The sequence below is a fragment of the Perissodus microlepis genome, chromosome 11 (assembly GCF_051167445.1).
Source record: "Perissodus microlepis isolate ML-2025 ecotype Zambia chromosome 11, ASM5116744v1, whole genome shotgun sequence".
NCBI lineage: Eukaryota > Metazoa > Chordata > Actinopteri > Cichliformes > Cichlidae > Perissodus > Perissodus microlepis.
Genome location: NC_140471.1, coordinates 28372057 through 28397481, shown reverse-complemented (window position 1 = coordinate 28397481; position 25425 = coordinate 28372057). Strand labels below are relative to the sequence as shown.

The 25425-nt window shown below is 38.3% G+C and overlaps 3 protein-coding genes across 3 annotated transcripts; 2 read left to right on the top strand and 1 right to left on the bottom strand.

Moving 5' to 3' along the window:
* Positions 1 to 1270: 1270 nt before the first annotated feature.
* On the top strand, positions 1271 to 2185 carry LOC146378106 (free fatty acid receptor 2-like). Its single transcript, XM_084942645.1, has one exon. It carries the CDS (start codon positions 1277 to 1279, stop codon positions 2183 to 2185), a length of 909 nt encoding a protein of 302 aa, XP_084798771.1. The 5' UTR covers positions 1271 to 1276.
* An 11387-nt stretch (positions 2186 to 13572) lies between these two features.
* Positions 13573 to 18436, top strand: LOC146378105 (free fatty acid receptor 2-like). The gene is made up of 2 exons (XM_084944284.1): positions 13573 to 13713; positions 17106 to 18436. Exons 1-2 carry the CDS (start codon positions 13589 to 13591, stop codon positions 18025 to 18027), a joined length of 1047 nt encoding a protein of 348 aa, XP_084800410.1. The 5' UTR covers positions 13573 to 13588; the 3' UTR covers positions 18028 to 18436.
* Positions 18437 to 18839: 403 nt separating this feature from the next.
* On the bottom strand, positions 18840 to 21098 carry lim2.5 (lens intrinsic membrane protein 2.5). The gene is made up of 4 exons (XM_084944249.1): positions 20900 to 21098; positions 19720 to 19869; positions 19456 to 19590; positions 18840 to 18901 (listed from the first exon to the last, which is right to left on the bottom strand). Exons 1-4 carry the CDS (start codon positions 21075 to 21077, stop codon positions 18840 to 18842), a joined length of 525 nt encoding a protein of 174 aa, XP_084800375.1. The 5' UTR covers positions 21078 to 21098.
* Positions 21099 to 25425: the final 4327 nt, after the last annotated feature.

The window sequence follows — 25425 nt, the reverse complement described above, 5'->3', positions numbered from 1 at the left end:
ACAGGATCACAATTACAACTGAGGTTACAACTGCATCTATTGCTCAAACGTCATCATGCTGATCTGAATTCGTTAAAATCAAATGTTTGCGACAGAGAACACAAATTATATGCTGGTGATATTGTAGTAATAAGCAAAGATGCTATTCATTCTGTGTCAGTGTTATTAGAGGTTGTTGAAACATAGTTATCCAGTTACAAAATCATCTGGTATAAATCAGAAGACATACCAGTATCTTCAGCTTGCTGTCCTATTCAAAAGAATGAACCCACTGTGCAAAGTGATGTCTTTTAAATGTCACTTTTAGACGTACAGTTTTAGTCCAATTGATGGGGTTGTTTTGTAAACCCAAGCAACATCTTTTTCGACGTCTAACGTCTAGTGTTGACATTGGTAGGACCGCCGTGTACGGGCTATTTATAGTCCACAACGACCACATTTGGATTTGTGGACGTCTTGTTAACATTATTATTACTTGACATTTTAAGATGAATTTCACCGTTTTTAATATTTCAACACATTTTTAATAAATGACTAATTCAACCTGGTTACAAACAAATAAGTTCATTAATTGAAATAAGTACACCAATTAAAAATAAACAGGAAAATGTAAAATGCAAATCAGACATTATTATTAAAAGAAAAGCAGAATCATCATAGTGTGGAGGTATGTAATAACGACAGGAGAGGTCTCAGTGTCTCACTCCAACTTTATTCACTGACTCTCAGAACCTCACATATAGTAAGCGCCAAAATCTCCACCCCAGCACTTCCCTTCAACTTGGGTGTGAGTGGAGCCACCTGGTGGTCCGCCACAATAGCACTAACCCCATACTATATAAATTATTTTGTTATTTGCATCCCTGTTGTATGAAATGTGCCTCTAACAAAATAGAAACAACAGAAGATCTTAGCTGCCAAAAAGGCTGTGACGTGTGATGTGTTATTATTTTCAAAAATGGAAAATTTGTCTGGGAAGCCAGAGGAAAATTTATCCAGTATAAAATAATTGTTCGGTATTACCACACTCTTTCTAGACAATGTAAGTTTATTCAAGGATGCTTTGTGAGGGATTTTTAGGACAGAAACAGGTATAAAGAAATGGTATAAAGAAAAAAGCTAAGCTACTTCTTTTTTGGACAACAACATGCTTACACACAAAGTTGTTCCAAGTGTAAAAACAGAAAGTAATTTTAAAATGTCATTTGTCTTTCTAACCACAAACATTTCAGTTGATATGTGTTTTTTTTTTTCTAAATGTTGATTTAGGTCAATAATGGTGTCTACAGTGAGGAGTGAGATCATTCTCTCAGTTTACATCATTTCATTCCTGATCGGCTTCCCCTGTAATCTCTTGGCTCTCTATGCGTTTAGTACCAAGATCCGTTCCAAGCCACGTCCAACAGACATCCTGCTGCTTAATTTGACCATCTCCGACCTGCTGTTTTTGGTCATCCTTCCTTTCAAGATGCACGAGGCAGCATCTGGTATGAAGTGGGATCTGCCCAACTTCATGTGCTCCATCACTTCCTTCACCTTTTTCTCCACAATCTACACCAGCTCCTTGCTGCTGATGGCAGTCAGTGTGATCCGCTACATAGGAGTAGCATTTCCTATCACCTATCATCAACTGCAGAAATCTGTGTATGCAATTGTTATCAGTGTTGCTGTTTGGCTCATCTCATCAGCACACTGCAGTATCATTTTCATCATCCAGCATCACCCATCTCTGGCCAGTAATAACTCCAATGCGTGTTATGAACAGTTTTCAGAGAAGCAGTTGAAGATCCTCCTCCCAGTACGTCTGGAGTTTTTCTTTGTACTCTGCCTCATACCTCTTCTTATTTGTGTTTACTGCTACTTGCGCTGCATCTCGATTCTGTACAGCCGGCCCAGGATATCCCAGATGCAGAAACAGAAGGCCATTGGCATGGCCTCAGGGACTCTTGCTGTGTTCCTTATTTGTGTTCTGCCATACAATTTATCTCATTTAGTGGGTTACATCCAGGGACTAAGTCCAGAGTGGAGGTACTACATGTTGCTTCTAAGCTGTTTCAACACCTGTATCGATCCCATCATCTTCTACTTTTCCTCGTCCACCTTTCGCTTCTCAAGTGAAACATTCATTTTTAGGAAGTGGTTCACTTTTTTAGGACTGAAAAGGAACAACAGCACCACTAACTAAGAGATGGAAAAATACATTTTCAAAATTAAATGTACCATTAACACATTTAAGTTCACTGCTGATGATGATCTAATATTTTTCGAGAGGACTGTATTTTCCTTTTGAAACCATTTTTCCTGTTTTCTACAAAATTCAAAGACATGTTTGTTGCATATGAAAATTTCAAAACTTTATTTTATTTTTTCATTCAAGTGCAAATATCAAAATATAAAATGAGCCCTGCAGCCCTGACACAAAACTTCCTCTTTTCTTTATTTTGGACTGGCCACTTTTCTGCATTCATGCAGTCTGCGAGTTATTTAGAAAGAGGTATGTTGTTAATTACAAACCACACACATTAAGTAAGAGGTGATGGCACTTCTAAAAGGCACCTAAATCAGGTTTTACATTTATTTTAGCAAACGATAAGACACATTTTTTGTCAGTGAAATATGTGGGATTTAAATGATTGGAGTTTTTTCATTTGTTGTGTTTTTGCTCTATTTTTGAAAGCTTTTTCATATAACAACTGATTTTCTTTATTATTATCAATATATAGTAATTTATTTAACCTTATATAACATGCAAAGCTCATATGTAATATATATCACTGGGATATTAGATGCTGTAACTACAGTTCTCTACTGGTCCTGAACTTTGGACTTTAAATCACATCCAAATATCAGTCAGTGAATTTAAAAGCATTTGAAATGAGTGGAACTGTGTTGTTGTAAGTCTTAATGAAATAGATGCTAACTATGGAACCTTGTTAATATTGTTGAGATTATCCAAGCTGTCATAGTCCTGAGTCATTTTGACCCACCGTTCTTGGTTGTCTTGTGTCTTTGTAATTTATTAGTTCATTATTTATTCTAAGATCCCTAGGTTGTTCCGTTTAGTTTATTGGATGCCCCCTTGTATCTCTGCCCTCTGTATCTCCCTATGTGTCCCTGTTTCACATTGTGGTGTGAGTTCTTGTGCTGTGTTTCCCTTCGTGTTTTATTCTGTTATGTTTCCACGTTTCCCCAGCGCGTCATGTCTGTGCTCTCCCTCGTGTTCCCTCGCTCCCTCGTCTGCCTCTCCTCCACTCCCACGTCATGTCTCCTGTTTTATTGTGAAGGTCCCACGTTTTCATGTTCATTCTGTTAAGTCCAGCCTCCCCTGTCTCGTTATGGTTATCCGTGTCAGCTGTGTTCCTCATGTTTTGTCACTTACTTGTTATCTCTCTGTGTATTTAAGTCAGCATCTCCCTCAGTCCTCTCTCCTCCTTCATGCTGTGTGTTCCTATGTGTGCATCTCTGTAAAGTTTAGCTTATATTTTCCCAGTCTAGTTCAGTTTTGTATCATTTCCTTGAGTCAGCAAATAAAGCTGCATTTTGAGTTCATTCCCGTGTGTTGCGAGTCTTGCATTTTGGGTCCAATCTCCTGCGTGCCACACAGCCATATCATGACACAAGCTCCTTTTAGTCAGGTGCAATCTTTAATTTGAAGTTATGGTGGATCCCATATGATAGAGCATGCCTCAAAACAAGTCATGGTGGTCTACAAGATTCCAAAGTTTTACCACCAATAAAATAAAAATTTTAACATTTTTGTATTTTTTTCTTCCCTGGAGCTGGATTTTCTCATGTTGAGGAAGAGCTTTCCAGATGTTCAGTGTTATGGTCCCATCTTTGCTCAGGACCTACCATTTTTCTGTGCTCGACCCATTTCATTTCATTTTGTGGTTTCTCCAGTGCGTGCATTTGTGTAATAACTTTGAAGACCTAAAAAAGACTATTTACAGCAGGTAAACAGTATCTGAAAGTCGTTTAATTAAGAAACAGGAAAAAACTGACTTAACGACCTGGTAAATGCATCTGGCTCTTCTGTTGATCCATCTGTTGTTTGCTAAAGACTTATCAGAAATGTAGTCATTGGAAGGGTGTCAAAAAATATTTTTAAGGATGGAAAATAAGAAGAAAAGGATGAGGCAGTGGCGGTCCTAGCCTGTTTGGCGCCCCGGGCGAACACTCCCTCTGGAATTTCGAAAAAACATCGATGCAAATTATAAGTCTGTATCATAATGTCTGGTGTTTTCATGTTTGTTGTTTTGTTTTTATTTTGTTTTATTTTGCGAGTTGGTTATTAGATGCTGCTCCAGCCAGCCAGAGAATCCCCTGCCGCCACCGTCACTGACACAAGACAGACGCCAATTATCAGCGCCAGAGAAGCGCCCGATAAGACATCGTGAACGCTTCCTGGCCATCCAGTGAAACTGTTGGGAAGACAACGTGAACATTTTCTTTGTACTGTATAATCTGCAGATTCTGACAGAAATCTGCAACTATCCTTTGAAGCACCGCTCCTCTCTAAAACAGCAATAAGGATCATTATTAGGTTATTTACATTATTATGTAAATAACAAAATAACTTAAAGCAAAAATTGGGAAACATAAAGTCCGAAGTCTTTATATTAAGGGCCATCAGTCAAACAATACTCTTTGCTCTGGGTCTAAACAGAGCGCGTTGTGAAGTCTTCTTTTGCGCATGCGGGCCACTTTGAGCGTTCACACTAGAGCACGTTTGCTGTCGCATTTTAGTTGTAGTGTGAACAAGCAGACAAAAAAATCGGATTTGATCAAAAAATCGGATTTGAGCATCAAGACCTGCAGTGTTAACGTAGCCAATGAGTCTTATGGGGTGACCCATTACCATCAGGTTTGGTTCACATGTTGCAGAGAACTAAAGAAGTCAGGAGACACTTGTCTCCTAACCTCTTTAGGTCAGAGTCATCGGGCACCTCACTTACTTAGAACATCTTCATTTAGCCTGGAAAAAGAGTTTGTTGTTCTGAAAAAAAGACAGGTCTGTTTTCAGCACTGTAGCTAGGCTGACATACTGTAGAGCAGGGGTTGGCAACCCTGGGCACATGTGCCACAGCTGGCACGCAAAGGGTTAACTGATGGTCCAACCATAGGACTGGCTATCAGGCATTTTCATTTTTATGGGCCGATAATCTTATTTTTTTGTAACGGTATGAACAATTAAAGGTGTTGGTTTGGCCAGATGCTGGCCGATGTGTAAATAACTCAGTTGTTTGGTGGTGGCTATGCCGGAGCTGCCACAGAGGCCTGCAGGTGGATGAGGGAAAGCGGAGGCAGGAGGAGGAGAGACCCAAGGCGGCCGCCGGTCTGAGTATCAGGTGAACTGAACTTCAGGTAAGAAGTTATGACCTGCAGTCTATCTTGGTGTCATGAATCGCTGTGTGCAGGCAGGAAGTGAGGACTCAAAATGCAGGACTCGCAACACTGGAAGGAAATCAAAAGAGCAGTTTATTGTAGATGCAGGAAAAAGATACAACTAATCAAGAACTAACGTAGACTGGGAGAATATAACCTAACGTTCCACAGAGAGGCACACAAAGGATCACGCAACATGAGGGACGACACGACACTGACTCAGAGAAACACAGGGTTTAAATACACTGGGAAGTAATGAGGGGACTGAGACACAGAAGGAGGGCACAGCTGGGAGAAATCAGAACTGATGAGACAAGGAAGCAAAGCAGAACACATTCACATAAGACACAGACCTTCAAAGTAAAACAGGAAGTATAACAAAGAGACGCGAACTTGACTAGGGGAGACAGAGCAACTAAGAAACAGAGAACAACAACAAATACTGAGAAAACTAAACAGAATACAAGAAAGCCAAACTAAGACACTAGACTATACAATAAACTGGGGCAACAAAGAGAACTAAGATAAAAGTACAAAAACTCAGAGACACAAGAAACTCAAAACACTGGGTCACCGACCCAGGACCGTGACCCTGGGTCAGATATAAACCAAGTTTAGGTGGAGTTTATTTTCGTTGTGCTGACTTTTTACTATCAGTTACAATAACTCGTTCTGCGTACAAGCTAGCATGACGGAGTTTCTATACAGCTGGGTGGGTGCTATGATGTTACTGATAGTGAACTTTATTTTATTCATAAGGTTAGTTAGTAGAGTTGCCAACTGACCCATAAAAAACAGAATCGTTCCATATTCAGAGAAAATATAACGCATTTCGTATTGAGCTGAGAAGGAATGCAGTTTGTCCCGTACTTCAACTAGAATGAAAAAAACACAAAGCTGGAGTTATTCTGCGTCTTTACGCTGTCAGCTGCATCTTCTTCTCTCATTCTCTCCTCCTCCCTCTCCTGTTGCTACTTCAATCATGAAACTGATCAGTGATCAGCTAATAAGCTTTTTCTCTCTTGTTTGTTTATCGTCCACTTTGCGCCAGAAAGCAGAAACCAGCGGATGTTGCTCTAAACAACAGCATCACATTTAAGCTTGATCAGCTGTTGTTAGAATTTATTTAATATTAATTTCTAGTATCAGTTGATGTTTGCTGGAGCCACAGCTGTAAAAGCTGCTGGTCATGATATCGGTTTGGTGATAGGGAAACATGAAGATGAAACCAGGAGATGTCCTTACTGAATCATCAGAGCTGAACAGGTGACGGAGAAACAGGTTCACCTTTTAGGTGACATGAATGAGTTGAAGGGAAGTTATCAACTGTTTCTGAGAGACAACTAACACCAGGATCCTTTTCTAAGTAGCTGACAGCTGGTAACTGTGCAGGGGCGGGTCTAGCAAAGTTTTGCCAGGGGGCCAGGTAGGGCATTAACAGGGAAAGGGGGGCACAAAGAAATACTTTTCTTTCTTATTCTCATTTAAAATGTCTAGCTTTTAATAAATAATTATCTGAATCTTACAACCAAAGTGGTCATCAGACGTAAAATGTTTAGAAATCATACATAAATACTAACAAGATAGTGTACATTACTGTAACAACAGTGTTCGTTTTCATTCAAAGGCTTTATGGCTTTTCCTATAATACCTGGTGGGCCGGTCTCTAGTCAAAATGCCCGGGCCCAGTTTTTGTTCCAGTCCAGCCCTGGGCACGACACGCAGTGAATTAATCTGAGAAGGCGCATTTAAAAATAAATTGCCGGGCCAGCGGTGCACATCGCAAATTAGCTCACATAGACACATTAGTTGTGCCGCTTCTTAATGATGGTATTTTAGCTAACAACCCCAACTACCAGATTCAACTTGTAATTGGATAAAAATAACTTTAGCCTACCAGTGAGAGGGACATTGCCAGCTTGCAGTTTTTTCAAGTGATGTTGAAATTTCCAACACTTCAACTGCTTCAGGAGCTTTCCACTCAGCGCAACATCAGCACCACAGAAATACATCCGTAGACTCGAGACAGAATTCACAATGGGTTTTCGGGACTTTCAGGTGTATGGACCAATGTTTTCTTTTCTGATCAAACCAGAAAGCTTCAATCAGCAGCTGGATTTGTCTCGCATTAACTGGCAGAGTTAATGCCAGAGGAGACCATAAATAGCATTTGCATTTTCTGTTGTACAGTTCAATTGCTGTTATGGAGTTCTTGTTATGGATAAAAAGTGTCCTTTTTTTTCGTTTCAAAATAGCTGATAACTAAGCTGCCAACATCTGCGAACAAATATAATTCTGTAAAGTTGTTCTATATAGTGTGTTATCATAGAGTGTTATTAAATTTATTGCTAATGCGATCATATGGCACATTGACTTCTGAGGAAATTTTAGATGGCACTCGTCATCAGAAAGGTTGCCGACCCCTGCTTTAGTCAATATACTTCATTTGGTGTTACGATTTCCATTTTATACTGATGTGAATAAAGTTCTTTAGGAAAATGTTCTTTTATGACTTTGACTGCTGATCAGTCCCAAACAAATGAGGCAGGCAGCTCTCAGAACCAGCTACAGAATTTCAATAGTAAATAGGATCTGCTATATTTAGTTTTACAAGGTAAATGTGTGTACTTACCAACCAAAAACAAAAAATTCCATCTGTATCTTTCATCAAAGACTTTCATATTGTAACTTGTGAGTTCAAAGGTGAACTGATATAAAATGTCACACACAAGTCACATTTGACAAACCTCTTTACTCATCCTATAGTAGCCATCAGTAGGTAAATCATGACTAAAATGCACATTTTTCATCATGCTGTCTTTGGTATGCTAGTAAAGAACTTCTTCCCACTGTGTCTGCTGGAATAACTTTTGAACTTGATAATCAGGTATGGATTTAATCATGCCATGTGCCTGCTTGTAGTCAAAGTTACACTGTACACTGTGTTAAAGTCCAAGACACCAAACCATCACTGAAACACAGTTGCAATTTACAACGGATTTAATAATTATCTGACAGATTTAATTGGCAGTTAGTGTTGGTTTTCTCCTGTTTTATCTTCAGATTGTCTATCTAACTAATTAAATACATTTGATGGAACAAAAGGCATCCCATAACCGTTTATTTTTAAGACATTGAATACTTTACCATATCCTTGCTCTTCTGTTTTGATTTGCAAAATTAAAATGTAAAACAACCCCTGCAGCCTTCTTAAACTTCTTTAACTCTAAACTCATCGATTCTTCTACTTATCTATAAAAAGGGATGCCCCGATTGACCAAAAACCACCCTTTTTTGTACACACATCAAATTTGAGGCAATGGCACTGCAACCTACTCTAGTTATCAGGTTTAGATTTTATTTGAGCAATATGATAAGCTTCGTTTTTAGTGAATGGCATTTGTGGGTTTTAAGAATTAGTAGAGTTCTTTATTTCTTTGTTTTTTGATGAAAATCTTAAAACTGTCACTGAAGCTTCACCTTCCACTGAATTAAAGCTAAAAGTTTTGACTTTGTGGTTGTTTAATATGTTAAATATTTCTCTTTGTTGAATGTGTTAAATATATTTTTTAACAACATAAAAGAATATTCTCTTATGTGTCTGTAAGAAACTGTGGGGCTTGTTTTCTGCTTTGGCTTCACTCTTTTCAGTCTAAGAAGTTGCTGATTTCATTAGACTGTGAACACAGTTTATAGTCTTTGTTCTCTCTGCTGATGGATAATTGCGACAGACAAGCACCATCATCACTGCACTGTTGAAATTTTGCAGTTTCCAGATACTTTGTTGTTGTAATTTCTGATGTTATAGTGTTCTGTGGAAGAGCTTATTGCATCTATAATGAGGTTGTCCTTAATCACAATGCTTGCATGATCTGATATGTGGTGTTTTACTTTTGCTTAAGAATAAAGCACAGAGCAGAGCAGCTTTTGAGGCACCTTCCTTAAATTTGAATAATTTTTTGACTTCAGAGATGAGTGCGACAAATGAACTCTAGATCATCATCTGCATCAAAATTAGGCTGAACATTACTCACAACAACATCTGCATCATCCACACAAGCACTACTCACTTTCAACAATAACTCTTTCATCAAGGTCGTCATCAGGATCATTTGCACCAGCATCATGATCATTATTTACAACATAATCTGTATCTGTATGTGTATTAGGTCCAACATCAGCATTAATCAGACTCCTTTCTATATACTGCCACCCCTCTTGTAAAGGGGTTATAATTGATGGTTTATATTAGTATTGTATTTTGTATCATCTTGTTTATTCTTGTCTTTTTCTAACACCCTAACTATGACTGAGAGAGCTCTGCACAAGAATTCCAACTGCTGGTTTATGTATAAAAGGGAAACAATAAACCTTGAACCTCGAACCTTACTCGAAGCTTTCAACACCGTCCTCTTTGGCGTCATCTCGTGGCCAAAAGTATGAAGAGCAGCTTGAATCTACAACTTGAAATGAACTTCGTCAGTATGATAGCCAACTCTACAGAGCTGATTTGACAGGTTCTGTTTATTATCCTGTGACATTTCCGTGTGGTATCAGGCTACCACTGTGGTGCTTTGAACATGTTTTTTGGGGGGAGGCGGTGAAAAAAAATAATGTTATATCTATTTGATTAACAAATATTTATGGTGAATAAACGCATGCTGGTTAATGAATGGTTGGCTGATGGCTGGTTGATGAATTTTCGATGAATTCCAGGTGAGTGTTACAGTATGGATCAAGTGACAGTCTGGTTCCCAGTGCATCTATGTGTCTATTATGTCTAATATCTTTGCTCATACTGTTAAATAGTCTGCAGTCTACAAGATTTATGAAGGGGTTATATATATTAAAGAAATTACCTGTTTTGCGAGTATCTTTATTACTTCGTTATTGTACATACTCTAACATACAATGTAATACATTATAGACCAACAAGTATTTTACATCCTTCTCAATACAAACAATAATATCTTGGCAAATACCGCAAATCATTTTTTTGGCAGAAGATAACTTTTTTTCAGCAGCTTTTTTTTTAACTTCTTGAAAGTAGTAACGTCTCTTTCAAAGGTTCAGCTCAGTCACATCTACGTGTAGGAAATCCCTCACCTTACACTGCTGCCAGGCACAGACAAAGTACATGTATTTTCAACCTGGATGGGTGAATAGAAGAACCAAAAAATAGTTCATCATTAACAGAAATGTAAGTGCTATATAGCTGTCTTAAACAAACTATCACCTGTAAATCTTGTATTTTGTTGTTTGAGTGCAGGGCAGAAAAGTTCCCTTAGTGTTAATTTGACACATCAATGTTGTGTCATAACAAACAGAGGGAGCTGTTGCAACTGTTAAGAAACTCAAGGGAGACAACTTCGCAAAAAAAACCCTCAAAACACTCAACAGTCTTGGCTTCAGATTTTGACTTCTTTTCCACCTTGTCAGCGCTTATGACGCAATATGAGCAGGTGGCAAGGGGATGTGGAGGTGGTACAGTTTGGTGTCTGGGATTATGGTGTTGAATGCTGAGCTGTAGTCCATGAAGAACATCCTCACATAACTCTTCCTGTTCTCCATTTGGTTCAACACTTTGTGAAGGGTGACAGTATCCTCTGTGGACAGGTTTGCTCTGTAAGCAAAATGGTAGGGGTCGAGAGAGGGATGTAAGCAGTCTCTGATGTGCTGTGATACCATCTGTTTAAAACACTTCAGGATTACAGACGTGAGGCCTATGGGTATGTAGTCATTGAGGCTGTCTATATCAGTCTTTTTGAGGATGGGAATGATAGTGGAGACCTTCAGACAGTTGGGAACAGTGGCATTAGTCAGGCAGAGGTTGAACAGCCTGGTGAGGATCCCTGACAGTTGATGCACGCAGGGTTGACCACAGACCCTTGGACCCAAACCAAGCAAAGAAGGTGTTGAGCGCTTGTAACAGTATCAATAGCTCATCAGACACAGGTGGGTGACAATTCTCAGGGGTGCGGGGCACGGACTCGGAATGAGTGCTACCCATGACATGAACACAGAGTGAGCAAGTGAGAGACCCTGGCAGCACTCAGGGAAGGCTGGGGGATCATGACAGTTTGTGTCTTTGTGTCTGTCTGCTTCCCGTTTTATTTCGGTGGTCTCTCGTCTTGTGTGCTTGTGCTTGTGCACTTGTGTCTGGGTCAACTTTGCCAGCAAGAGATAGAGAAGCGTTGAAAGGCTGCTCCAACGGAACTAATTGTTTCGGAGAAAAACACGAACACAGTGTACAGTCAAGTCTTATTTCTTCACGTCATTAGGCCACAAATAGAGGTGACATGAGCCACATGATTGAGACACAGGCATTAGAGCCTCTTATTGCGTGTTTCGTTTGGGTTTCCAGCGATGCGTGGAATTACCAAAGATAGAGAGGGCATAGCCTAACATATGAAACAGGAAAAGACCGCTGTGTAATCCATTTATTGCAAGAAAGTAACCATATTCTGAATACCACCTTTTTTAAATAGTAACTGTAACGGAATACAGTTACTCATGTTTTGTATTTTAAATACGTAACACCGTTACATGTATTCTGTTACTCCCCAACACTGGTTACCTCACCCTTCAGTACTCCTGTTTCCAAGAGTTATTTCTCCAGTACAAGTTTCAGTTATGATTTTTTTCATCTGTTATCTTCTGCATTTTCAGCGAGTTGGGAATAAGGCAACCATCCATCAGAGCCGTGCCAGGGACCAAGTGGCTCCTCCAGAGTTAGAAAGGCTCATGTCCTGGGCACTTCAAACCCGCCAGTTATTGGTCCTGAAGAAACAGAGGGTCACAGACCGATTCCACTTCAAGCTAAGAAAACAGATTACATCTGTTTTAGAAAAACAAACAAACAAAACAAAACAAAGAGCTTTAGTAAGGTCTTCAGATGCAGTTTAAAGGACAGATTTTATCACGGCAACCAGCATCAAACTCAAGGGGTGGATGAAGGTGATAGACAGGTCTGGTCTCCCTGGGCAGTTCAAGCCATGGGTTTAGCAGCAGATTCTCTCATGAATTATCTGGCCCTCGCTCGTATATGAGGTGCCCATGACTATAGTCCCATTTCTTGCTTGCTTGGACAGCAAGACTGGGAGGAGTTGGAAGGAAGAAGAGGCAGTGCTGGGATTGGGAGCATTCCTTCAGTTCTGGTGAACAAGAAGGAAAGACGTTAACTAGTTCTTGAGGAGGTGCACTTATTCTGATAAAGTGGGAGCAGGCAATGAAGCAAAATGTCAGCTGGCAAGATATCTGCTCATGTAACCCCCAGAGGATTAAATTTCTCATCCAGGAAGTTTGACTTGCTTCCCAGATGTTCTCATGGTACAAGGTTGAGTAGCCAGCCTGTCGCCTTTGTTCAGGGACAGGGACCCTCGAGCACATCTTGAACACTTGCTGTATGGGACCGAGCTAAGGACCAGATCCTAGAGTCTATTGCAGAGGCAATCAGCAAGGGGATTAAAGATAACAGGTGCAGCACTGTCGTAACCAGAACCATCAGGATAGCCACTGCTGGATAGCAACCAGAGAACCAACCCAAAAACTCAAAGGGGGGCCTGATTGCAACCGCACAAGACTGGCAGTTCAACAGGTATATTTTAATTTGGCCTTTTTAGGTCCCACAGTAACTCTATCCTCCTGCCTTCTGAAGGGAAATATTCTGAGCTGTGGCTGCTTGACTGACACCTATATATCTACTTATATGGACTGCATTATTTCAAAGAATTCTACTGTGCATATTCATCTCTGTCTCAACAAATGAAAGAAATGTGGTCACTGGTAAAATAAGGATACCAGCCAAACTATCTATTTCACAACTTGGAGTCATGGAGACCGACAGAAGCCCACATGCTGAACACTGGAAAGAATTCAAAAGGTTTATTTACAGGTTTGTTTGAGGAAAAAAATAATGTAATCAGTGAGGCATTTTAAGGTCCCTAAGTGGCAGTGAAGGTATTATGGGTTTCCAAGGCACACACACACTCTGAAGTATAAAGCTCACAGGCCTCAGGCAAACATGGAAAGGTCTGCACAGAGACACAGAAAGAGTTATGTACCCACCTGACGCAAAGATCTGGCAATGACTGAGTGTCTGCTCCAACCTTAAGTAGCCGGCCTGATTGTTCAACTAGCTGCAGGTGATTCAGATCAGCTGAGCAACCACTGAGGGAAGGTAAACACTATACCCACAAAACACATGCATAGACTGACAGGGGAGAAAGAAAGAGAGAGAAAAAGAGTGATGGAAAGCCAGCATGATGCTGAGAACCCACTGCTAAGTAACACAGAACAGGAAGTTGAAGGCAACGGTTATGTGTGTATGTAAGTAACACTTCTGATTACATTTTTCTGTGTATGTCATATTGTTATTCAAAAAGGTTTATGCTCAATTTCTTCTTTGCTGATGTGATTCTTGCTCATGGGAACTGTTTTCCTGATTGAATGTGAAATGTTCTGTTACAAAAATATATTCCAGCATCAGGTTGTTTGTATTGTTGTTTAATCTCTGGAGCTATGGAAGTGTATGTTTTTGTTAAATACATTTGCACAAATTTGTTTCTAATGCTCTGAATTCAAAAAAGTTCTTTAATTGCTATAGGGTCAAATATTTAGCAGGTGTTATCTAACAAGAATAAAGATAAAACTCTCAAATGTGAAGGAAGCTATAACCAGAAGTGGCTGTTAGCAGGGCTAAATTATGCCAGAACAATCCAGAAAGGCATTTGGCACCTTCAGTTATTAAGCAATTAATGCTAATAGGGTGATGAATGCATAATACCATTGAGTGAGTTATTAAAAAAAAAAAAAAAAAAAAGCTCTCATTGCTTCCAGCTGAGGGCATGGAGATATTTGCTCAATAAAAAAAAAAAAATAGTCGCATCCCACACGCTCTGCTTACATCTTCAGCAGATCCTGTTTTCCACCTCTATCACTGTAAAGTGGACGTGGTGTAGATAAGATAAGAGTTGGATCTCAATATATTATTTAATAATATTTGGGTATTGTTATAAGATATGTAAGATATTTAGCAGATGCTATGTAGATCACCATCTAATATCTCTGAAATATTTAAGCTTAATACCTAATCTCTTAATGCTTTATGTTTCTACTCTAGAAACATGAGTTTTTGTTTCACAGAAAACTGTTGTGTAGAAAATGTGTTTTCTGATGGCAACAAATGATGTTAGTATTTGAAATGTTTGAGATTTGTTTGAAATTGGTACACAATTAATTAGTTCTACTTAGGGTTGTGTAAAAATTATGTAAAAATTTCCAACCGATAATTGTAAGCCCAATAATCAACGATGGGCAATATATTCGCACATACGCAAAGGGCGGGGCAATGTAATTATGCAAAGACTGATTTGCGTGTTTACAAAACAGAACAACTCCAAACATGGACGAACTAATTGCCAAAAAAATATAAAGTCGCCAATTTGGGATTTCTTTGGCTTTAAACCGGATGAAAGAGGAAAATCTAAGGATGTAACCAAAGCGGTGTGCCACTTGTGCAGACGTTTAATGCGAGAATTTGCTCGCGGATGAAAGACGGTGCTGTTAAAACATCGCAAATATTATTTTTTCTTTTGACTACTTCTATTAGCTCCATCATTATGAGCAGATTTACACATGGACAAATAAATAAATCAATCGCCCTTGTAAAAACGATAGTCCATATATTTGTCCAATCGCCCAACCCTAGTTCTGTTGTAATTTTGGAATATTTGACTACAGGTTTTCCTTATTATTGATACAGTCCAGTCACTTGGCAGTGTTCATTCTCATAAAGAAACCTAAAACGGCCATACAAATGAATGTAGCACATATAACCAAAAGAAACAATAGGCAACCAAAACAGCAAGTGAAAATGAAGCAAGCTCCTTAACTTTGGGATCTACTGTTTTGTTATCAATTTTGACATACATGTACGTACAAGCGTCTTACTGTTTCTGTGAAACTGGAAAAGGAAGTTGTGGTGGAGGGTTGCGGCATTGGTGTGTCGCTAACAGTAACCTCCTATCTACACACTGATTCAGAAAGCCATTGAACCAGAGCAGAATAAATTCAGCAACACCACATACTTCTCTTAGGTTGAAAAACAGCCAGCGATAAGTGTACAGTCATTTTCATAACTGGCCATTACTGTTTCAAGTATAAAACGCATGAAGAGCATGAATCAGACTGAAAGTCAATATAGACTCTTACAAACAGAACTACATTTCCTGAATTACACTAACTGTGTCTTTTTTTTTTTCTATTGCTGATGCACTGGACTTTTACCCCCTACAGGGTGTGCATTGCAACATTTTTTAAACTACTGACATGAGGACATTTGTTTTGAGTGGTAAATGGACTGGTTCTTTTATATCACTTTTTTACTCTACCTGAGAACTTAAAGCACTTTATACAACATGCCCCATTCCCCCATCCACACACACATTCATACTCCAGTGGATGCCACAAAGAGCAACTTGGAGTTTGAGTCTAGCCCAGGGATATTTGTCATGCAGACTAGAGACGCCGGGGACAAAAGCACCAACTTTGCAATTAATAGATGGCCTGCTCTACCTTCCGCGCTATGGCCAGCCCTTTACATTGTAGGTTCCACACAGTTGTCCCCATTTCAGTTACATATACTGCTGAAGTTATTCTACTTAAGCATGAGCACCGATACATTTTAAAAAATTAGCATAGATTGCAAAAGGACCAGTGATATTTTTTAACATACTTGATACCATAGTTATTTCCTGTTGCAAGAGATGTCAATTTCGGAAAAAGAAAATCACTGACAAACTGTTCCTAAGCAACAGAAAACAGAACTATACAGGTTAAAGCCTACATGTTATTTTCCCCTGCGCTGCTGGAATCACAAATATCTTAAAAGTCTATCAATTAATTGTCTACTTGGGGGAAAAATGTATGTATAAAATGATTATTTCTTCCCTGAGTTTTGTTGTAGGTGTAACTATATCTTTTTTAATTCTAATTATAAGTTCATAAATGATTACAGGAGAGTAAAACATAGGAAGAGGTCCTTTATTAACCCATCTAAGACAAACTGTTAACATGCTGCAGTTTTGCATCGTAGTTAATATTAACCACTGGTGTTAGTTTTTGCCTATTATAGGATGAACAAAGAGGTATGTCACATGTGACTTCAGCGTGACTGTTTCCGGCTTCTAACATTTTATATCAGTTAATCTTTGAACTCACAAGTTAGAATCACAAGTCTTTCATGAACGTTGCAGAATGGAATTTTAGTTGTTGTTAAGTCTGGAAACTTTCTTCTGCTTGGTGAGTAAATACATTTACCATATCACACCAAATACAGAAGATTCTACAATTTGTGAAGTTCTACGGCTGATGCAAAAAGTCGACTGCCTCATTTCTTTGGCACTGATCAGTGATCAAAGTGAATAAAAGACATTTTATTCACCACAATATAAAATGCAAATATCAAAAGTATCAACTGAGCAATATTTAAGGTGCTTATTTTACTTCTTTATTTATGCATTTAACTATTTACATAGACAGGTTGGAAATAAAACTGTTCAATATAATGTGATTGATCAGTGAACGTTTGAACAGGCAGCTGTCTTTTACTCTGTTTTTAAATTGTCAGAAAAAAGCTAAATATTTTATTATTATGGAGTATATTTTTTCTAAACTGTGATTGGTATCTGTTCTTTTTTCTTTTTCTTTTTTTGGTTTAGGTCCATAATGGAATCTACCGTGAACAGTGGAGTGATTCTTTCAGTTTACATCATTTCATTCCTGATCGGCTTCCCCTGTAATCTCTTGGCTCTCTATGCATTTAGTACTAAGATTCGCTCCAAGCCACTTCCAACAGACATCCTGCTGCTCAACCTGACTGTCTCTGACCTGCTGTTTTTGATCATTCTGCCTCTCAAGATGCACGAGGCAGCATCTGGTATGGAATGGAATCTGCCCAACTTCATGTGCTCCATCACCTCCTTCACATTTTTCTCCACAATCTACACCAGCTCCTTGCTGCTGATGGCAGTCAGCGTGGTTCGCTACATAGGAGCAGCATTTCCTATCACCTATCAGAAGCTGCACAAACCCGTGTATGCAATTGTTATCAGTGCTGTTATTTGGCTGATCTCGACAGCACACTGCAGCATTGTTTTCGTCATCCAGCATCACCCATCTTTGGCCAGCAATAATTCCAGTACTTGGTGCTATGACCATTTTACAGAAAAGCAGAAGCAGATCATCCTCCCAGTACGTCTGGAGTTTTTCTTTGTACTCTGCCTCATACCTCTTCTTATTTGTGTTTACTGCTACTTGCACTGCATCTCGATTCTGTACAGCCGGCCCAGGATATCCCAGATGCAGAAACAGAAGGCCATTGGCATGGCCTCAGGGACTCTTGCTGTGTTCCTTATTTGTGTTCTGCCATACAATTTATCTCATTTAGTGGGTTACATCCAGGGACAGAACCCAGAGTGGAGGTACTACAGCTTGCTGCTTAGTTGTTTCAACACCTGTATTGATCCAATCATTTTCTACTTTTCCTCCTCCATCTTCCGCTTGTCAAGTGAAAAGTTCATTTTCAGGAATTGTATGCTCAGTCCTTCAAGATTCCAAGGACATGTCAACAGCTCTAGCTAGACTAACATTTCCTTTCATTAGTAATTGTTCATATTTAGTTTGATTATATTTGTTTGAGTGCATATTACAGAGATAAAATAATATGCAGTATGTAATCTCATTACAGTCTATTTAACTCTTATGTCTGGCACATTTTATCTTAATCTAAAATATATCCAAGTTTTCTGCTCCCCACCCACACAAACTATTTTTGGTGATTAAAAAGACAAAAAAAAAAACATTGTTGCGTAACACTGGTGGCGCATAGTGGAAAAGTGAGGTCATTTTGATATAAACTGATGCATCATTACCTGATCTAGTCACTTTGCATGTGTTTAGAAAATGTATTTACTGATAGCGAGACATAAGAATTTATTAAAAAGCTGTACAGGGTTTTTCTGAACTTCCTCATAACTGCTGCATTTTCAATGACTCAGAATAAAATGTTAATGAAAATAGAAGTGTTTATAAAACTGAAATGTATTTTTGATTTTATTTTTTTAAAGCAAAGATAGCATTACAGAATAAGAAAAATGCTATCTATTGATTTGTTTTACTATTAGCAGAATACCTTATATTTAACAATTCATACATACAGACCTGTATCTGAAATCTTTTAAAATATTCAAGCTTAAATTTGGATATCTTACTATTGCTTATGATCCTAAGCTGTTTAATGGGATTGTGTTATCCTTGACCATTTTCTTAAAATAAATAAATACACATTTGGTACATATGCAGTTTTCCAAATTTTATTGTTTTCCACCACGGTGCCAATCTTTAAATGTAAACTAATGTCTTCCGCAGCCCTGACACACTTTTTCCTCTTTACATTAACGTGGGCCAGCCACTCTTCTGCACTCATGCATTCTGTAGGCACACATGTAGAATATACCTGCAAAACATCAACAAAAGTCATCTTTAAAGAGACATAGAGACAATTTCTATAATATAACATGCCAAACAGACTTTGATTTCTGATGGTAAGACATATATTTGGTGTATGGAGTAGAAGATTTCGAAAATATATACATGGCCTGTATTTGGCCTGTATTTGTATAGCGCTTTACTAGTCCCTAAGGACCCCAAAGTGCTTTACACATCCAGTCATCCACCCATTCACACACACATTCATACACTGGTGATAGCAAGCTACATTGTAGCCACAGCCACCCTGGGGCACACTGACAGAGGCGAGGCTATAATGGATAGTTTGACAAGTAAAGACTGTACTAACTCAGAAATCCAGCAGCTCTAACATATATAAGTATGGATAACATTTTCAGAAAATGAAAGTGTTCATAAAACTCAAATATATTTGTGTTATTATAATTAAGAAATTAATAAATGAGACCTGCTGTAATTTTGGTTTATTCAATGCTTTTCTGCATTTCCAAAAACTGATAAATATCACTGTATTGATACTAAGATTCATCTAGATAAACAAACCTGCAAAGAAGGTCATTAGCAGGGCCACCCAGCCTAGTATGTAGGACCAAGAGAAGCGCCAGTCACCAAAGCGCTTGCCCAGGAAGTTCACAGTCACCCCAGTGTAAATGGCCATTGCAAGCAGAACAAAGAGAGCTGGTATAGTGGACACACAGTTAGACATAATATGATACTAATATGATAAAAATAATGATACTATCAGTTTCCAAATAATCACTTTAATAAATGTTAAAATGTTAATTGTTTTCTGCATCAATGACTTACTTGAAACAAAGAACATGATTCCAGCGGCAAATGATCGGTTGAACCGCTCAAAGGCAGAAAAGTGGGCAAAGGAGAGGATTCCTGCGATGATGCCAGCAAAGCATGACATGGCCGACAGGATCATAAAAGCACGAGTGGCATTCCAGTATGCTGAGGAGGAGTAAAATAAGAAAATACTATGAAGATGTATGCTAGAAGAACTACAACATACTAGCACTAACCAGGAAATTACAGATGTATTTATTATATATTTTAGATGTTAAAAAAAGATAAATTTGAGTTCAGAATAAGATTCTCTCCAAATATAACTCATAAACTTGTAACTTTCTCTATTGTAATGCATAATATAAATAAAAAAACAAAACAAAAGACAACTTTAATCAACTCGAACTGTTGCATTGGAATATATTAATAATTTAATATATTTACTAAAAATATTTGAGATCTATTTTGGTGTACTGACTCTTTGATTCCTTGTGCGGTATGTGGTTTTAATTGCAATTAATACAATTTATTCCTATTTCATTTATGACATCAGCAGCAGCTATTAGGGTAGCCAAACATTAGTATGATGTAATGCTGAAACCAAGGGGCATCATGGGTTATTGCCACCAATGCAGGGATCCAAAGTTATTCTTTTTGTCCTCAGAGTGACATAGATTAGTTGGATGAGGCGGAAAGTTCAAGTAGTGGACATAATGATCATTTTAAATTATTATATATTTGAAAAACTGATTTTTCATTGTCTGCAGTTGTCATGTCCAAAACTGCCCACTCTCATTGGTTATCAGACTGTCACCAGATAACCAATGAGAATGGGCCTCAGCAGTCCTTTGTATTATAAACACAGATGAGCCAATTTTAGCATGCAAATAAGTTTATTAAGAATAAAAGGTAAACCATTATATGTGCTAAGCATCAGCAGTGTAACTGTGATCATACTGGCATGCTAACATTAGAGCAAATACCACAGAGGTTGGCTATAAACTTGGTCTTGGACTTTCAATCTAATAGTATAAACGTAATGTCTAATGAAAGTCAAGAAATTCCTGTTGATGCACCTTAAAAGTAAGAAAAGTTGGCTTCTGACCAGATAAACAACTGTCTCTGGGGAGGATCACTGTTCCTTACAAAGTTTTAAATGTAATGAATTTGGGTGGAGGACGATTTCCCTACTTACCAATGCTGTCAGTTTGCATGTAGCACTTTCCAGACATGCAGTATCTCCACAAGCCCTGATGGGCAAAGCTGCCAGACAGACGGTACTGCATCCAGTAGTCTGTGGCTGTGGAGACCACCAACAGGATGTTCCCCACAATGGCACAAAAAAGGCCCCCTCCCATGAAGCTGTACATCATGAGTGATCCTATGACTGTGGTTAAGGCTTTATGCACTGTCAAAAGAAAAAAGAAGATAGGAATCGGTGGTGCAAGAGTAAAGTTGCAGGAAAGAAAATAGTAATTTTCTTTACAGCTTGGTGCTATAATGTTAATGTTTATTAAGTAGGGAATGATTTTAAGAGACAGTAACACCCTGAAGAAGTAGATGGAAAGAGTAAAAACAAAAACTGCCCACATCTAGTTGCCACCACATGTCTGTCACTATGGCGTTGCATTCATTCAGACTTCATTTATATTAAATCAGAAAGGCTAAATGCATTCTTCTAAAACCACTTCACTTCCAGGAATTAGTGAATATATACCATTGCACTCCCTGAATCCTACCGTGACACATAGTCAGTTTGTGAGTCAATCCAAAACAAAGCGATTGCATTATTAATAAAGATATTTTTTATGTTGTGTTCTATCAAACATGAAGTTTTATGTGGGTCTTATAGTTAATTGATCTAAATTTATGCATATAATTTGTTTTATCGACGCGGTTATCTCTCACAACAAAGCAAAGGACAGCTGCAGACCTGGATAAACAAATCATGCCACCTGCAATGCAATCAGCTCATAGCAACATGTACTCTCTCGCTCACTCTTTGAATGTGTATTATGTTCTTACAACTGCAGCAAATAAACTGCCACAAAAAACAAATAAGGAAATAGACTGGCAATATAATCAGCAAATAACTTCCAATGATGTGAAAGGCAGTGACAGCTGATACAAATAAAATCTGGATGTAACTAGAGGTCATTTTAGGGTAAGGGTATAGTTGCATAAGTAATCAGCACTCATGGATCAGACTAAACCCATCTTCATACTCATCCTTTACTTTAATTTCAGCAAAACATTTGTGGAGTTTCATGACTATATCTTGTGTTAACAAACTCTGTCCACGTACAGACAGATATAAACACTCAAAACAGCCTTTGTGGAAATTCCAGTAACAGTTTCCATTTTGCTATTATGGCACACACACATACACATTGAAAACAGTATCAGCTACAATACCAACTATGCACTTGCACTATCAGCCTTGGTAAATATTTAACAACTTTAAAAAAATATCAAGCATCTGTTTCAAGACATGTGGGTTCAGTTTTTCTCTGAGCTGTAAGAGCAAAATTCAGACGGCATACATCTGCAACACTGGTGTGTAACATCTGAACGTCATATTCCTGTCAGGATATATAAAACAAACAGACAAATCTATAATCTCAAGTTCTTTATGGGATGAAATCTTTAGAATCATTAGAAATGCTTGATGTATTATTTAAAACTATCTATGAATATACTGAAAATAAAGACCCTGAAACATGAAATATACACACATTATTACGAAATAGTCACAGTGCATGAAAACTGGTTAGCAGCCAGTGTTATCCATTCTAGTTTATAAATTCTACTGCCATTAACAAATCCTCCCCCACCATCATCTCACCTGAATTCCTCAGGATAAATCAACCCTCTTAAGTATCAGGCTTTCCTTAGGGAAAGAGTGAGAGAGAGTGCAAGCCAGGAGTGAGCGAATGTCAAAGAGGATGGCCTAGGCTGAATTCCAAAAGGTTAACCCCCCACTTTTCTGTTGATGGAGGCAAAATCCTTTAAAACAATCAGCACAGTACAAATGGATATGAGTTGGTGTGCAAAAAGCCATGTGACACGTTCCTGCTGAACTACATGGGAGCTTGGGGGGGGCGGGGGGGGGGGGGGGGGGTGTCAGGGGATGCTATTGGGGTAAGGGGGAGGGTCTGTGATGCGAGGCCGCTGCAGCACAGTCCTTGTCTGTTGTTCTGTTTGGTGTTCTGGAACTGTGGATGTGCAAAGGCTTGCAGTACTGCTGCGGTCAATGGAACGTGCTGAAGTGCACACTTTCTTTCAGTGTAACTGGGGCGTGGTCATGGGGACACGTTAATGCTTAAAACAGATACGTAAACTTACACAGTTCATGTAGAGTGTGCTCTGCATGTTCACAGTGAATATGTGATGATGTTGACAAGGCAGTTGCCTAACAGTTAAAGGTTGTTGTTTCTTGCATAGTTAAAGAAATATCAGCTAAACCTACCCTGACTGGATTTATTCTACTAACACTAGCACACGTGTATCAGTAATCTCAACGGCCTCGTCGTTTACACCTTCACTGTTCTATTGCAATCCATTACAACAATTATGATAAATTGTCAGGGGCTGATGTAATGTGGTTGGTGTTTGTTGGATAGAAATGGTTTAAATTGAACTGTGTTACACTGAGGAGTTTGTTTGACCCACCACACTACCACCACCACCACAAACTACAACCAAATAATAAGTGTACAATAATATTGATCACTTTGACAGCATCATTTCATAATCTTTTCTGGAAAAATTACAGTGTATAAACAATCTAATATTTGCAAAATATTAGGCAACAGTAACCAGTCACAGATGATATATGATACATCTTTTTAATTCTCTAAAACTCTTGTTTCCTGAAATTTGTTCTTGCCCTGTGACATTAAGGGGAGACCACCCACTCATTGTTACCCTGAATGAATTTATCATTAGTAGGAAAAAGATTTCAGCATCTTACTTGCACACTGCACAACACAACACACCCCCTCTGTGAAACCTTGTCTCCTACTTCCTCATTTCTGCAATAATTTTAATGAATGTTACGCCATGGCTGTACTTGGCTAGTTGTAGTCTAGTCTGTGAGATGTCTGTCTGTATCCTCACATATAACTATAGAGTTTTTTCTTATTTACTAAGCAGAAATTAATAGTATTTCACAATGCCACTTTTTTCAGTTTGTATTTCTAAGTACGTGCTGGTTTTCAGATAATGCTGCTGGCCACACGTCATATAACCTCGTTTACTCCTGAACATGTCAACAGCCATTAGACAGAGATAAAGAGATAATGGGATTGATAAATGCAAAAATCCCCTAAAAGGGGAATAACATAATGTGTTGTGACCTTTACTGATCTCTGGTCATATTGTGTTTATATTTTTTTATTCTCTGTTTATGCATTTAACACATTTTTACTATGAATGCACTGAGGGTCAAGAAGCCAAACAACCCACAAATTCTCTGTAATTTTCACAAGAAGAACTCTGATGATGCAATTGTAGTTCTTCTTCATTTTGATCATGAATGCTGTCAGTCAAACAGATGAGAAAGAAGTTTTAAGTCAGACCCACAGCTGCTGTGGTGTCATGTTTGCTTAAAGACGGTGTTGACAGGTTTGTTCATTTAACCACCATATAAATCTTTCACAAGATCAACTGCACATTTGCAAAACATATGATCAATATGATTGAAAGAAATAGACTGTTGTTAGTTAGGACTGAAGTGATATTACACTGACTAAATTATAACTATTTTGTTTAGTATTTAAGACTGAGACAAGCAATAAGCACTAAATAAACATCTTTAGGGAGTCCTCACTCTGTGAAAATTAGAAGCTTTTGCCAAGTTTTTCCCCAAAAGTCAATATTGCACCATGTGGCTGAAAACTGTGAGAAATCATGAGAAAGAAGAAGAAAGAAGATAAAATGAAACACCAGACCAGAAAATACAAAAACAAAGGATTGTCAAGTTAAAGCAAAACAGCGTTGACCAAACACTAATGAAGCAATTTCAACACAAGTGTGACTGTCGGAATTTTTTGCCACTTATGTTCTCTACTTGGGAAAGCTAAAACCTCAAGAGCACTTCCTCAAAGTGTATAATAGTGTTGAATACTAGCAGCTTAATGTGAAAATCTGCATTATAAGATTTTCAAATGACCAGATTTGTGTGCATCGTTCATTATTTTCATGGATGATGCACATAAAGATTTAACTGAGAGAAAACTGTAACTTTTTCACTATTGTTATAGGGTTAATTAAATCCTTTTACTAAAATATTTAATTTAGCAATGAATAAGAGTGGCAATGAGTTTGTGAGCTTATTGCAGATTGGCTTACTTTGCCTGTAGTAAACTACAAAATTTTAGAGGATAGAGGAAGCCAAATATTATAAATACAGACTTGTCAACCCATGTTTAACCATATTCTTTCTTCTACTTTCTTCTTTCAAGTTCATGTTCATGTTACGGCACTAGAGCACCATCTACTGCACAGATGTATAATATCAGCTCACCACAATGAAAAAAGCATTGCTGAGAGAAGCTGGCACTAACCACCACCCTCACCACTAGCCATGGAAAGTTATTTTTTCTCACAGTGTACCTAATGTGCATGCAATTTACATAGGCATTTAAATTTAATGTTACTCCTTGAGATTGTACTTATCTCACCTTGAGGTGTGTTATTGGTACTTTTACTTAAGTAAAA